Genomic DNA, 16,467 nt, shown 5'->3' with positions numbered 1-16,467 from the left:
TTCAGCAAATGGAAAGTTACTAAACTCTTCATAAACACATTTTTAATTACAAGATGAACTAATACATTAGGTTCCAATTCATTAAAGATTGGTCTAAAGCAGATCCCAAGCCCACAACCAGTGCAGATGCATACTCCTATGAATAATCATACAAAATACTGTAAACGTCTTTAATCAAGGTATGCAGACTTTACGCCACATACTCTTCTTCGACTGTCATTTTCCTGCCTGCAACTCACTGCCATATTATAAAGAGTAAGGCAAAGAGGATGATACCACAAAAAATTAAACAAAAAAAGAGGGGAGAAACAGGGATACTGGAAAGTAACCTTGGTAAACAAAACAAATAAAGCAGGGGCAGAGTACAACACACTATTTCCAAGACAAAAATATAAAAAATGTGAGGACAAACACCCACGACACGGAGTTGGTCGCGGCCTTGCATGTGGTTAGCACCTGCTCCCAATCAGCAATCCCCGACTGCCACTAAAAAAACAAACGCAGGGAAAAGAAGCACCTAAAATAAGTTGATGTGGAGTGGCAAAGCCAGTACCATTGGGAAGCCTGCTTGGAATTCAGTTTTTTTACATTATAATGGTACTGTTTCAAGATGGTTGCCAAGGTGACTCTTGACAAAATGGTGTGACTTTAATAAACAATAGAAAAAAAACACTTCCAAGATGGTTGCCATTTCGCATCACTTTGCATCTAGGCACACAGACAACAGGATGTGGGAGCACACTGCTGACCTCTCCCCTGGCATTCTGGTAAATGCAGTCTCTGTAGCTCGCTCCAATATTTTCGAGTATTTCGCTAAGGTTGGCGCAGATAGTGCTGATCTCTAGACACGTGTTTCTGGTTTATGAACCGTCATCAGTAGAGAATACAGTCTTTATTTTGGGGTTTGCGGAGTAGGCTGCCAAACATTATATCAGGTCTGGTACCTCTCACTGGCGCGCAGGTGCTTCTTCCACGAGCTTGTCAGCTCAATGACTCACTGGAGTACTTTAAATAGACAACAGGATGTGGGAGCACACCGCTGACCTCTCAGGCAAGGTTCGCCCCTGGCATTCTGGTAAATGCAGTCTCTTGTAGCTCGCTCCGGTATTTTCGAGTATTTCGCCAAGGTTGGCGCAGATAGTGCTGATCTCTAGACACGGGTTTCTGGTTTATTTACCGCCATCAGTACAGAATACAGTCTTTATTTTGGGGTTTGCTGAGTAGGCTGCCAAACATTATATCAGGTCCGGTACGGTCAGCAGTGTGCTCCCACCCCTTCCTGTTTCAAAAGGCTCCCTTGAGCCATGTAGCTGACGAGCTAGTGGAGATGCACCTGTGCGCCTGTGAGAGGTACTGAGACCTGTATGAATTGTGGCAGCCTGCTCAGCAAACCCTGGAAGAAAATAGTTTTGATCTCTACTGATGAAGGATGAAATCCAGAAACACATGTGTCCAGAGAGGACAGCACTAATTGGCACCAACTTTGGTGGAACACTCCAGCAAAATACCAAGTAAGCGCGCACTGCAAACTGCATTTACCAGAATGCTAAGGGGCGAACTGTGCTGGGAGGTCAGCAGTGTGCTCCCACCCCTTCCTGACACAGTGGTGGCCATCTTGGAGCAATAAAACTAAAATAAACAATGGAAAAAAATAATTCAAGGATGGGTACCTCATGGTATTGAGTTTGCTAATGATTTTGCTGCAATAGTATAAGCCAGCACTCACAGTGGTAATTGGCTGAGGGTGCTGGGGGGGCATGTTTTTTGTGTTAAGTCTGCAATGAAGAGCTTACAGATGAAGGAAAGAGGGCAGAATTGGAGGACGACACTGGCCAGATTAAGAACAGAGGAGCAAGTGGAAAGAAAGTGAAAGGAGGAGGAGAGCGAGCTGCAGGACTGAGAAAGTAGACTGAATGCAAGCCAAGGAGACAGTAAAAGGGAAGAAGTTAAAGGAGGAAGAGCCATGCACTTCCTTCAAGTGCAGAAGTAAAATACCACAGAAACAGAGTCCAAGGAAATAGTCCTCTGACCTCAGCAGTGGAAGGTTACAACAAATCCAGTCAAACGCCAAACACATGAATATGGATGGCAGCCATCCAACAAGAAGCAGGGAGTTAAGACAGCTCAAACTTCCATTAGATGATGAACAAGGGGATAATCAAAGAACTGCATACAATCCTGTTTGCTGATACCACATAGGAATTGGATGCCGAGAAGGTTTGTTAAGTTTCTTCCTTCATCATCTGAGTAAAGGGTGACTCTTCCAAGAATCCACCCTGCACTTTTTAAAGGGGTCAAGTGTCCACATAAGAGGTCCCAGTAAAGCTGAAAAAGCTCAAGGGTGATAACTTCTGTGGCAATCTTTGAGTTCACAATTGAAGCTGAAGAGTAATGCAGAAGTAAATAAGCTATCCATCAAGATCTCCTTAACACCAGGAAAAGAGCCAACCAAGGAAATCAGAAAAATCCAAAAGAAATACCGTTGCAAAGGAGCAATAATCGGAGACAAAAATAGTAGTTAGTGGGAAATAAATGCAATTGAAAATAAGGGTGTATCATTCACTTGTAAAAGCCTTTATTTTTTATACGTTTCAAAGTGGAACTGACATCACAGGGGTCTCACCTTCATCTTGGATTGGGAATCTCAAACAGAATCCTCTGATTAGAACACTGTCTGGAAATGGTATTTTACAATGCTTGACCGTGCCACTATCTACTAACTCATGGCACTGGCTTGGCATGCAATGAAGCCCGACTTTGACCGCTTTTGCCAAATGCAGAACTCCGCTATCCAACTGCTGTTCTTCATATTTGATACCCCCCGTCAGTCACGTAGCACCAATATGAGATACTGTGTCAGTGGAATGCACAGCTAAGTACTCAATGTGGTGGTCTGCTCCATGACACCTAATTGCACAGTACACACAATGCCTACTCAGGAGACCTTGCAACCTCTGGTACACTCTTGAAGTGGATATAACAAGAAGAGAACAACCCAAAACTATTTTACAAAAATACTTATTGGTGGCTTGATCACATGCTGGACACTGACAAACTGTGTGCATGGATGTGCTTCCTGTGGAGCCAGTCTTGGAACCATCTCAGAGTATCTTTGCATGACATCTCTCATATTCGAGACCACAACGCATTACAAAAGCAGCAAAAACCAACATTAGCACTCTAACGATTAGTGATATATAGAATATAATGTACATTTCAATGAGGTGCTCACCATTCTAAAACACACTGTATGGATCTTCTAAAGAAATTCATTCTTTAAATCACCCTAAAAGGTGCCGTGAGTTATGGCTTCATATGCATACTACACCTGTGACCTAAGCACAAGTCCTTTGCATTGTAAAAACATGTCAGTACATGGCGTGAACACAGTCTCACCTCTTGTAAAGATTCTGTGATACAAACAGATTTAGAAGGCAATGGTACAGCTTCTGCTTTTTACCCTGCTGCTGGAAAAGCCAGGGAAGTTCATCTGCACTTCTCCATGTCACTCTGTCTTGGCTAAGTGAAAGAAGTGGAGACATTCAGTAACACATTTTCTCTGAACTCCTTTCAAATCTTCTACTTATTATGAAAGACAACAAGCAAGTATACAAAAACAGTGTGCACCAGTTAGTCTAGTGTAGTCATGCATGTTTTGCTGAAAAAAAAAATGCTGTAATTTGAATCGTTCACCCAACTTGTGTCAAAACATACATTCCACCCCTGAAACCTTTGAGGGACCTGAGCAATAGGCTAAACAAACACTGTTATTGTGCATATATTAAAGGGTGTTCAGGATTAGTCCAGTTTCAAATAAGAAAGTCTGGGTATTCTATAGAATGTATGTCAGAAACAGCCTGTGGCTACAGAGTACAAATGATGCACTTTTGAGATTTCAGCACTTCTACGTCACAGGTGCCATTGAAACTTCTCTGCACCAAGCAGGATTCCCTTAGACCTTTTGTACAATTAAAAGTTGGTTCACAGAGAAATAAAAAAATTTCCTGCTCCACAATTTACAGCAGAAACGTTAAAGATCAGATCCCAACAGAAAATTCATAATTCACATCCTATTACAGTGGTGGCACACTCTCTAAGTACTCCTGGATTCTATCTTCACCTCAGATTAACCAAGATTTTTCCACGATATCAGGACACACTAGGAAAACTAAGTGACATCAATCTGCTCGTGTGTATGATTATCATTAGTAGTAACAATAATAATGGAAAAACAAGGCTTCACGGATGGAGGGTATCAGCACCAAACAATGCACGCAAAGTGTATCTGTTCCAAAAGGGGTGCAAAAGTCAAAAGCACACTACCAAGCTTAGCCAAGGAGTACACGAAACAAGACTGCTGGTAAAAAGTCGCTTTGAACAGAGGAAACAATAGCTTATTCTCTCTCTTAAAGATCACACGCAGCAGATGGATTATGATCACACCTTTAACCTACCTGTTCCAAAGATAGGTTCAGCGAAGTATCACATACCTGAGCTGCGTTGTGAAGTAGCTGATCAGTTTTTCTCTGTAGTCAAAAATAATGTTTGGACCATCACTCATGTACTCCAATCTCACTGCTTCCCAAGCCTGAAATAAATTTGAGGTAAAGAAATGTCAGAACCAAGGACCAGACCACAGGAATATGCCTGAATGTATCTTGCTTTCAAGAAGTTGTCAACATTTGTATGGTCTTATTTGTTTATTTAATTCAGATATTTTAGATATCGCCAAACATGCCCGCTTGCAGATAATTGACATCATTTCCTTGCACTATCATTCCTTTTTGCCCTGATCACCCTCGTTTTATGACTGATGCTGGTGGTTACTGACTCTGAAAGTGCCCTTTGTTCAGCTAACCAGGCCCATGGCCCTGTTCTCTAAAGGTATATGGTAACTGGTATACTTCTAATTGGTAAAGAGAACCTACCTGTAAGTCCCTAGGATATGGCAGGGCATTTAGGTTTAGAGATCCCAGTGGACTTAATGCACGTAAGCGTGCACTGCTGTGGTCTGGTGTTGTTTTAAAGCCAGGCCTGCCTTGCAGGCTGGATTTAAAATAAAACTATGTATAAGTTCGACTTTAGGACTTTGGAAGTACTTTTAATTCCAAACTACCATTTTATTATTTCACATGCACCCCTAAGGTCGGCCCTAGGTGCCCCAAGGGTAGGGTGCATAGTTATGCAAAGCAGAGACAATATAACAAATGTTTTCTCCGCCCTCGAAGGGAAAAACTGTTTTATAGTGTTGTTAGCCTCATAGGCTAAAAAGAAAAGGCTTTATTAAACTTAATAATGTCTATCTTTGCTTTGGAGCTAGCAATATTGTTCAAAGTATCAAGATAATTGTTAAAATAAATCCAATAACTTGTCACTTTCATATTTATCATAACCATTACAGGAAAGTACTTTTAGAACTTACTATCCTGAAGTTACCCACAGCAGCCCTGTAGCAGCCTCTTCTGACTGGTCAGCCTTTGATAGTCTGAGCTAGCTGCTCCCTGAATAGGTCTGAATAGACCTGGATCTGAAACAATAAAGCCATTTGGTGGGAGGAAATTTTCTTTTTGGGGAACCCAGGGAGAGGAAGTTATTGTTAATTGTAATTGTTTAAATTAACCAAACAATACATTTTCTCCTTCAGGGACAGGAAGGGGCTGGGGATATATTCTGGACATCAAAGGCAGGAGAACAGATGTCACAGGACCCAGCCCAACCACACCTTCCTTGATCCCTGGCCAGATGGGAGCCACCTACCCCCCCTATTTACATTAGGAGAGGGGCTGGACCCTCAAAAACTTCCGCCCCATCTCGCTCCTCCCTTTTCCTGCCAAAGTCATCGAGAAGATCGCCAACAGACAACTTGCCACCTTCCGAGATGAATGGATCCCTCGACCCCTCGCAGTCCGGTTTCAGAGCCAACCACAGCACCGAGACCGCCCTCATCGCAGCCACCGACGACATCCGAGCCCTTCTCGACAACGGGGAAACAGCGGCACTCATCCTCCTGGACCTCTCCGCAGCGTTCGACACTGTCTGCCACCGCACCCTAGTCCAACGCCTCAGCAACACCGGCATCCAAGAGAAGGCACTGAAGTGGATCATCTCGTTCCTCGCCGGAAGAACACAGGGAGCACAGATCACGCCACTGGGGGGGGCGGACACCGGCAATGTGTCCCGACGCCCCCCCCTCTCCTTACAGCACAAACAAGTGTCCCCTCTGCGCGTGGGAGTCCCGCTATAGCCAGGGACTCCTACGCTGTGCCTCGCTCCCGCGCCCCACTCTCTATCTGGCAGCTCCACTCACCAGACTCCTCAGACAGCGCGGGGCTCCTCTTCGGTACCGGAGCCCCGCCGGTACCTCCAGCCGCCTCTTCTCTGGGTGCGGGGCTCCCTCTTGGTCATGGGAGCCCCACCGCGGCAGGAGCCATCTTCCTCTCCCCCTCTCCTCTCTCAGGCAGCTTCACTTCACTCCTTCGGCCGGTGGCGGCGGCGTGCGGGACTTCCTGCCGGATTGCAGGCCCCGCCCCCGTCCCAGCCTAAAAAGTGCCTGACTTCCGGTTTCTGCGGCGCGAGGACCGCGGCGGTGAAGACACGGGGCAATAATGAGGGGTGGCACCCACGAATTCCAAATAAAGTATAGCCGCGGGGTGGCACCTGCTAAATCACTTAATAAATGGGGTGGCACCCGTAATTACAAAAATAGCGCGAAAAAAAGTGCGCAGAGGCCTAAAATCACCACCACCAGGTTCCAGAAACAGGCTAGGAAAAAGCAAAAAGTCTTGGGGTGAACCTGCCAAAAGGGCCGGGTCCAACAGTCTGCCTCCCCCCGTTTCGATCCGAGGCCACCGAAGTCATCTGCGGCGTCCCGTAAGGATCATCACTCAGCCCCACCCTCTTCAATGTCTACATGAGACCTCTCGCCACCATCGCACGCCAACACAACCTCAACATCATCTCCTACGCCGACGACACCCAGCTGATCCTCTCCCTCACCAGAGACCTAGACACCGCCCGAACCAGCCTCCAAGAAGGGATGAAAGACGTCGCCGAGTGGATGAAGAACAGCCGCCTGAAACTGAACTCAGACAAGACGGAAGTCCTCATCCTGGGACCATAACCCTCCGCCTGGGACAACTCCTGGTGGCCCCCAGCCACCGCCCCCAAGCCAACAGACCACGCACGCAACCTGGGCTTCATCCTGGACTCCTTCCTCTCAATGACCAGACAAGTCAACGCTGTCTCCTCTTCATGCTTTCACACCCTCCGCATGCTCCGCAAGATCTTCCGATGGATTTCCACCGAAACCAGGAAGACGGTCACCCAGGCCCTCATCACCAGCCGACTGGACTACGGAAACACCCTCTACGCCGGAACCAAAGCCAAACTACAGAAAAGACTCCAACGCATCCAGAACGCCTCCGCCCGACTCATCCTGGACATCCCCCGACGCTGCCACATCTCCGGCCACCTGAGGGACCTGCACTGGCTCCCCGTCAACAAGAGGATCACGGTCAGGCTCCTCACCCACGCACACAAGTCTCTCCACGACCTGGGCCCTAAGTACCTTAACGACCGCCTGACCTTCCACGCGCCCACCCGCCAGCTACGGTCTGCTAGCCTCACCCTCGCCGCCGTACCACGCATCCGAAGAGCCACCGCCGGAGGCAGATCCTTCTCCTACCTGGCGGCCAAGACATGGAACTCCCTCCCCATCCACCTTCGGCTAACCCAGGACCACCTCGCCTTCAGGAGACAACTCAAGACCTGGCTGTTCGAGCAGTAGCGGCCCCCTTCCCCCAAGCGCCTTGAGACCCTTCCGGGTGAGTAGCGCGCTATACAAGTGTCATGATTGATTGATTGATTGATTGATGGTAGCAACACCTGTGGGTTGGGTTACACAGACACTCACACACCAAGGAGAGGTTTTCTCCATTTTGATATTTGGCAAACCAGTGCATTCTAGGACAGAAATGTGCCACACTTCACAGAAAGTGGGCATAGCAGAGGGAGGTAACTTTACCCATATTGGTTGGGCCCCCCTCCCCCCACCTCATGCCAGCCCCGAATGGAGGGTAAATATGGGAGAGCTGCAGAAGCTCCTCAGAAAACTGCCTGGAACAAAAGAAGACGGACTGCCCTGCTGGGACATTGGACTGCACCAACAAAGGCTTGCACTCAAAAGAATTGCACCTGCTGCACTCCCAAGGCTCTGCAAAGAAAGAACTGTGCCTGACTCAAAGGAAAAGGAGTGAACACCCTGATCAACAACAGAGCTGGAAGAAGTCACCTGCAGGCCCAAAGAAGGATCACTGCAGCTGACCAGTTGCACCTGGATTTTTCGTTGATGTGAAGGTGCATGGTAGGAGATTGAGTCCTACCCCTCAAGAGGCAATCCAGAGCTCCTGAACCCTTGGCTGATGCTGCTGGACACTTCTCTTCCCAAAGGAACCAACAAGGAAAATGATCTACAAAGAAAGACATTTTTCTGCAAGATTTTGCAGAAAAACTCCAAGAGAAAACCAGCTCCATGTTTAGAGCCAAGCTGCCATTGTCGATAGCGAATCAGCCTGACCGTGCTGGTTTGCCCCGCTGAAAACTCTGCAGCTCCTCAACGTTGAGGACAAAGACTTCTAGAGACTCACAGAGGCATTGCGCTGCTGCAGGCCGCTGTCGTTGACTCGAACTTCGGATTCGAGAAGCCCAAGGACCGATCAACAAGAAAAAAGCTATAAGAAAATGACTACGTCAAAAAGCAACATTTTGACCGGAACTTAGCACTCAGCATACCCAATCCACGCTCAATCGTGGTCAGCCTAAAACTTTGGCTCTGTATCCAGTCCAGCGCGACCAGATAGCTGTGAGTGGCACTTATGCCTTTTGGTGCTAGAATCCAAACGTTTTTATTGAATCTTTAAAAATTCATAACTCTGGTTCCTTACATTGATTTTTGTCGTTTTTATGTCATGTTAAAGATAAAAATATTCTCTACTGTTTTAAGTTAGTGTTGTGTCTTTTATTTAGTTACTGTTTTGGTGATATTAGATGCTTTACACATACCTGTCTTCTAAGTGAAGCCGGACTGCTTGTTTGCCAAGCTACCAAGTGTTGAGTAACAATTCATTTATTGAGACTTGACTGGACCTATTAGTCACAAGCTGAAGGTGTATACCCCCACCTACTAATAATGCACTTTCCTAAATGAAGCTAGTTGATTTCTATATCGCGAATTTCCTAACATTTTTAGCTAAATTTCCAAATTCACTTGACTAAAGATTGAGATTTTAGGATGGCTAAATCAACACTGTTTAAATTAGATAGCATAAGATATAGTCATAATTTGTTGACAGCCCGTGTCTATGAGAAATCATATTTGGCATGGGTTATGTTAGCTTCAGAACCTTTTATACATTAATTCAATCTGTTCAGTTACAGCATCACCAGCCAAAGTTTTACATGGCTGACTTTCAACTCTCAAGATTCACTCAGTAAACTTTATGAATGCAGGAGACTGATTTCCTTCTGACACTTAAGCATAGGTCACTCTAGAAAAAAATCTTTAATGCAACATTTGGAAAATGTTTCTTGAAATGATCCATATGATCAAAGACGATTCACTGTACAACGCAATGACTTCCCTCGTCCTGGAAAGGTCCTAAGCGTCCACTTAACACTAAACATATTAACGAACTGTACATAAGTACATGGAAATAATTTTGAATATCTATTCTTAAAGACGCATCACTTTAATAATTGATGCCAATTGTTTTACTTAGCAAAGAACAATTTATGTCTGCACAGTTAAAATGATTGAATCAATTATTCAAACCTCAGAGGGTATTTCAGCACAGTGCAGGCTGCATGGGTGGACACCAACAACCTTTAAACATTTATAGTCAATAGCTTTGACACCGTGAAAAGAACTCTGCAATCAGCTCAGCCAATTTAGAGGCTGAATATGTGGGCTACACTTGCTGGTATGGGCCAGCCAGCGAGGCATTGTGTGGCATGGCATGGCATAGAGAGCCTAGAGGAATCATTCGTTCATCATATGCGGATACCTTTCCTCTGCTAACCATCAGACTGCTGCAAGGGTCTACGGGAAGACGAGTGGGAAGAGCATGGAAAAGATGGAGGGTGCAGTGAATGGTTAATGAGTAAGGACAGTAATCATATTAGGGAGAATGTACCAGAGAGGGTTGGCACAGACAAGAGGTGTAGCTGAAAAATGATGGGCAAGAAAGGAGAGAAGAATAGGATGAAAGAGGAGGTTTCGCAGTGTGCGTCAGGGAGCGTTGTGGGGCATGCACCTTTTTCAGGGGAGCGGATACCTTTTTTGGCAATATAGGTAGGAAATAACACCTGCAGCTAAATGTCAAGACTTACAATTTACCCAAAAGTTGTTTGTAAATGGCAGGTGTGTATATCTAGCTCAAATACAATTAGCTTCATCAGAAGCAAAAATGTACACATTTTGGACAGAATTTGTATTACTGTCTGAGCATTGCATGAGATTTGCGGATATCTCAGTCCATTATAGTAAACATGACAGAAAGGTTCAGAAGAGCATGCGGTTAGCGTGATGCATAATAAGTCACCTGAAGATGCTGAAATTTTAGCAATCCACACCCGTAAGTCAAAAGGAACATTCTGCTCAGATTGTGAATCAGGAATGCCAGAACCGGCCACGATAGCTCTGGGCAGAGCTCCACCAGCTCAGACTCACTCACTCCATTGTGGCTGACATGAATAAGACATAGAACCTAGAGTAAGAAAAGATGCAGAACAGGAGAACATGTTAAAGCCAGTAACACGTACAATTAACATTCCAGCTACATTTTCATGGCAACATGACAAGCACAACTTGTTAACTTAATGTTTTCTTTGCCCTTGTATGGGGTTAGGGTGTGATTGTATGGTTTCCGAAAGGTGACGTATTCAAAGCAACGGTAGCACAATTTCACAACAAATAATCACAATGCTCACCAGTGTGAAACAAACCTGCACAGAGGGATGAGGAAAGAAGTCAGAATACTGGCTTATTTATTTCAGGACAACTCAGAGTATCCTGTCAGCAACTGAGATTATATAGGTCTTGTTTGTGAGACCGGAGGCACCTACCAACTAGGAAGTGAACCAAGATGAACAAATAACTTTACTTCCCTCAATGATAAATTCTTATGTGGTGTTGAAATGTGGGCATCTACGAGGCAGCATGGTTTTATGGACTTTGAAAACGCACAGAATGAGAACCCCTGGAGGACTAAGGCCAAGGGGGCACCACAAGCAACCGGCCCAGTGTAAAGATAGACAGGCACCTCTGGCAGAGCTTGGTAATAGAAATCCTCAAAAATTCCAAAATGCAGCTCAGGTAGAAGCTAGAATAAGACCCTGAGCTGCACCTTAGGCACAGGACCCTTAGAGCAAGACCCAAAGTAAAGCCCAGAGGGTAGCTCTGAAGACCAAGTGAAATCAACATTCACCGAAAGGAAGTTTTCAAACACAGAAGCTCAGGTGACAAGGAAAAAAACCTAAGCAAGGACTTTGGAGTTACAATGTACCTTCGAGACTGAAAATGCTTCTGCAAATTTATGGAGGAAAATATTGGCACCAGTGCAAAAGAACAACAAAATTGAGAGAAAAATAAAAATTACTTCAACAAATTAGTGAATGGAGTCAGGAATCTGTAAACTGGCGGCATACAGGGCCTGGATCAGGTGGGGTCACACATGCATTTAGTTTCCAAATTATGCATCAATTTTGGACTTCTCAACATATATGCTGGCATGCAGCCTGGACACCCCACGAGTTTGGTTCTGTGATCATTACAGTACTTGGCCAGTAAGTACCCTAGCGGTGAAAGGAACCCCCTGCAAGTAAACCACAGTGCAACAGAGACACAATGCGGGAACACAATGCAAAGGTCAAAATTGGGATAAATCGGGACTTCAGTGAGAAGATCCAGATAGTATTTACTTTTAGCTTATGTTTTTTTTTTATATTACCAATAGATCGCACCACACAACCAATTCAGACTAAATAATAGTAGTTAAACGTTGTGAGTGTCGAGGTTATAATAAGCATATATGTGCTCCTAATTCCTCTGCCACCTTAATGTCTAGGTATCTAAATATTAGATACCAATGTAATGCCTGTGAATAATAAAACACGTGGAGCCATATTAAATCCACATATAAGGGGTTTTAAATACCAGGTCAATAATGCAGGGGGAATAAGACCCATCTGACATGTGTCGTGCTCAATTTTAAATGTTGCTGTTAGTACATTGTTTTGATTGGGCAGAGGTGAGTTTTTTTTATAGCCAGAGTTATACTGTTTGTACGCACTTCATATAATGCTTCAAGCTCTCTACTGTAGAATACATTAGGCCAGCTGTGCAGGAGGTTTTTATGTTCAGAATATGAAAGGCGGATCTATTTGTGCTGGGGAGCTTAGAATATAAACCTGTGCTTTTTCACATCATACTGCTTGAAAATTCTCTTCATTAACGGCAGGGAACAAAAAGTATAGCACAAAATAAAACAAACAATACTCCTTATATTTTTACAGCTGCCATACCATATGGGGGGGGGGAGATCAAAGCAAAGGGGGAGAGAGAGAGAGAGAGAGAGAGAGAGAGAGATAGTTAGGTGTGAAAAAAAGATCGGTTTAATTTTACTTTTTAAAAACCTTAGAAATTCACTGGAAAAAAACAAAGGTTAAAGTAACTTTATAGTTGGGTGACTATGTCAATGGCAACATTAACGTTTTAAACAAAAAAATAACAGAAAATCCCCATTTATAGTTAGCAGAGCTAACTAGAACTTGTGGCCCCCCAAACACTGCTTATGACCTTACATATTAAATCAATCACGACACGTTCTATTATATCATTTATGACATCACTTATAATATCTCAAATGACATCACTGAGGGCATCATCCACACACCTTTTGTAGACGTTACTCTATAAACTAATATGGAATTAGAGGCCTGAAAGTACAAAATAGCTCATAGTAATATGAAGCATCATTAATGCCTTCACAGAAACAACTCTCTTAGGTATAACAAGCATTTATTATGTGTAACATTGACCCTATACCATACACTTCATGGGTAGCCTAGTTCATATTAACAATCAACAACAGATATATGGGAAACTCTCATTGCACAAGGTGTTCAATGTATATACAACTTTACAGAGAAAGCCAAGTTCCTCAAGATACTCAAAGTCTGTTCCAATATTAATGCTCTACTACAAACAGCTTTTATCTGTATCAAACACCTCAAAGTCTTCCAAACTACACTGAGAAATAAAGTTGATAGGAGTAGAAAAGAGGGTACTGTAAACAGTATTTACCCGGAGGAAAGAGTTTACTCTGTATCATACTGTTTGCTGCCAGTGAAATTCTAATGTGAAATACACCATAGAGTATTAAAATATATATACTATCTACAGTATACTTGCAAAAGTTGTAAAAAAAAAAACGATTCGCTTAAAATAACCAAGATCTGAAGGTGCTAAAGATGATACTACCTGCAGCCTTTATATTGTGGTGAAAACATTACAGATAGTCCATAATCAGAAGCAAAAGTACATTTACATAGGTCAGTCCTGGTGCACACGGTCTTCTATGTTATGTAGAAATTGTCATACTGAGACCTTTCTGTCTAAAAACTCAGGGATGCTTACAATACTAAGGGTCTCATTACTAGGTTGGTCGGAAATAATTCATATAGACTCTGATTCGAGGAGTCCGACCGACCAATTACGATGGTTCCGAACACTGTTCGGTCAGACTCCCAGTGACTTCAATGGGAGCCTGAGTTCCGACCGATATATGTCATAACTTGCTTCCTAAATTGACTCTCGAATTTTGTAGACTCATAGCAAAAGAACAAAAAATGAACAAGTAGGGACTAAGGCCCACATGCATCATTGCATCCGTTTGCGATTCCTAAATTGCGAAAATTAAGGAATCACAATTTAGAAATCGCAAACGGCAATGTATGAACAAATCGCATTTATTTTTGCGATTCGGTATTTTTCCTTAATTGCGATTCACAATTTGCTAATCACAATTAGGGAAAACCCTTCCCATTGATTCCAATGGGCCAAAAGGCCCATAGGAATGAATGGGAAGGCATTCACATTTTGCGAATTTCAAATTACAATTCGCAAAATGTGAATGCAATTTCAAGGGTGCAGGGGGGGTCCAAAGAACCTCTCCCTGCACCCCTGAAATGTAACTTTGATTGCAATTTACACACACGCATGCCCCAAGGGCATGTGTGTGTGTAAATGAAAACTTCCAAAAATGCAATTTGTGCATATTTGAAAGTTTTCGGTAAATTAGCATGAAGTTCAACTTCATGATAATTTACCACTTCCAAATTGCGAATTCGCAAATAAAAAATGATCATGCATTGCATTTAAGAAATCTGAAATTGCGATTTCTTAAATGCAATCGCAATTTTAGAAATCGCAACATGGTTGCGATTCCTAAAATTGTGAAATGCATGATGCATTCCAAATTAGTCAATTGCATTCGCAAACGGCCGGAAATTGCGATTCGCACCGTTTGCGAATGCAATTGACGTTGATGCATGTGGGGCTAAATTACCAGCTTCTAACTGTAGAGAATATGAACAACTATAACGTCATTCGAATGTGCAAATCTTCAAACCATTGGATTTAGTGAATCAGTTTCCACTTAGCCTTGAAAAAGCAAATCTGTGCAAAACACTTGCTTGTTTGACACTTTTCTACTGTTTGGCAGTATGTGACAAATTAATCAAACAGAATGATTTGGTGTTGGGTGATAAGAGTATTAGGTAACAACATGCTAAAGTAAATCTAGTTATTAAAAAAAATATCTAGATATTCAACTGATTTTTAAATATAAATTTTCTTGAAACTGCAGACAAACCTCACGCATCAGATTCTTGTCTTCTTCAGACAGCATGGACTCCTGTACAAACTGCAGCATTCGCCTGTAGAGTGATATTGTATCTTGACACTGAAGGCACTGCTGGAGGCCATTATCAAGAGCTTCTGCACTATCAGCACTGTCCGAAATATAAAAGGTGTGTTAAGGACTCATATGAGTAGGGTGCCACTAAACTGAGAAGGAGAAAAACTCATCAAGAGTCTAGTTTAGTTAATGAAACAAAAAGCCACAGTGTACCATCATGCAATAATTAATCTACTGGTCCAATTTAATGTTGAGTGGCAATGGAAAATTCTCCAATTTGAGGAGGAATGATATCTAGTGAAGAATTCACCATCTGAGACAACTGTGCCATAGTATCATATGAAAAAAGAACCTATTTTCACATGGCAGAGGAGATTCTGACATGTTAATTTCCACAAACAGTGAATTCTTCAAAATAAATATTATCACTTACTTCATAAATCATTACACACAAATTTTAAATCACTCCCTACATGTATAAAAGAGAGAATGCACCCCCGCATGCTACAATGTGCTGTCTAATCCAATGATGTGACATTTTAGAACAAAGGAGGAGAAACCTCCAACTTTAAAACGTTCCCAATGTTTATGCCAGACATCTGAAAACATTTATACTTAATATGCTTTTTTTTTAAATACAATTTCTGTGCGATTTAGTGACATTAAAGCATCAAAATAGGGACAATAAAAAAAAACAATACTTTCAGGTTTTATCTTACCATGTGATCATTTTAGCCAAAAGAGTGACATACAAGGCATTGCATGTAGTGGCTGAGCGACAATGTCGCTCTATCTTCTTTTCCTAAAAAGTGGAAAAATAATATTGTCTTAAGCTAAATTATCAGCACATCCAATTATAACATTTGGTTGAAAGGTTAATATTGTTGAGCAATACTGCAAGTACAAAATCAGTAGTTCTATGCATTTTAATCTGAAGTAAAATACTGCTCTATAAGAGCCAGAAAAATAAAAGTCTATGTCATAGCTAGGCCATTAAATTGAGTTAAGCAATAACCCACAACGGTTTTGTAATTTATCACTGGATTATTCATGTCTGTCTGTGTATCGACTATGTGCCCCGGTATTGAGTGCGCACCTAATGACTGGACCATCAGAACATGCTACGCACAACCTTCTTCCATGAACATTGGGCCTAGACTGCAGGGCATATCCTCTAACCACACTGTGCACCCCTGGCCCGTATACAATGCAGGATTCTAGTCCTATGGCCTCACTGTATATTTTATCACAGCTAAACTTCCTTTCCTTTTATTGGTTTTAAAATATGCTCGAAAGAGGGAAGCTGCATCCTTTTGTCCAATCCATGAGCCCTGGATCTAATTTTGGGAGTACTGATCTCATGAATCATTCATTTGTTTTTGCAGGATTCCTTTATATACTCTCCTTAAATCCTCCTTAGGGAATGAGGATGCACTCCCAAGCACCTCAATCCTTTTCATCTTCCTGCATGGCGGCATCCACAGATAGCCGT

The 16,467-nt window shown here is 43.0% G+C and overlaps 1 protein-coding gene across 1 annotated transcript in view; it reads right to left on the bottom strand.

The window, feature by feature from the left end:
* The window catches only part of LOC147672881 (nephrocystin-3-like), a gene marked incomplete at its 5' end in the record, with an annotated part of 106,806 nt that extends 91,029 nt beyond the window's left edge, over positions 1–15,777 (bottom strand). Inside the window, 5 exons of the mRNA XM_086947953.1 lie at positions 3,397–3,519; positions 4,491–4,588; positions 10,599–10,763; positions 14,931–15,069; positions 15,695–15,777. Of these exons, the coding sequence (XP_086804079.1) occupies positions 3,397–3,519; positions 4,491–4,588; positions 10,599–10,763; positions 14,931–15,069; positions 15,695–15,777 (608 nt within the window). The remainder of the gene's footprint in view (positions 1–3,396; positions 3,520–4,490; positions 4,589–10,598; positions 10,764–14,930; positions 15,070–15,694) is intronic.
* Between the last annotated feature and the right edge of the window lie 690 nt (positions 15,778–16,467).

Source organism: Lissotriton vulgaris, unplaced genomic scaffold, assembly GCF_964263255.1.
Source record: "Lissotriton vulgaris unplaced genomic scaffold, aLisVul1.2 SCAFFOLD_5496, whole genome shotgun sequence".
NCBI classification, from domain to species: Eukaryota; Metazoa; Chordata; class Amphibia; order Caudata; family Salamandridae; genus Lissotriton; species Lissotriton vulgaris.
The sequence above is the reverse complement of the archived record's forward strand: the minus strand, read 5'-3'. Positions and strand labels throughout refer to the sequence as shown.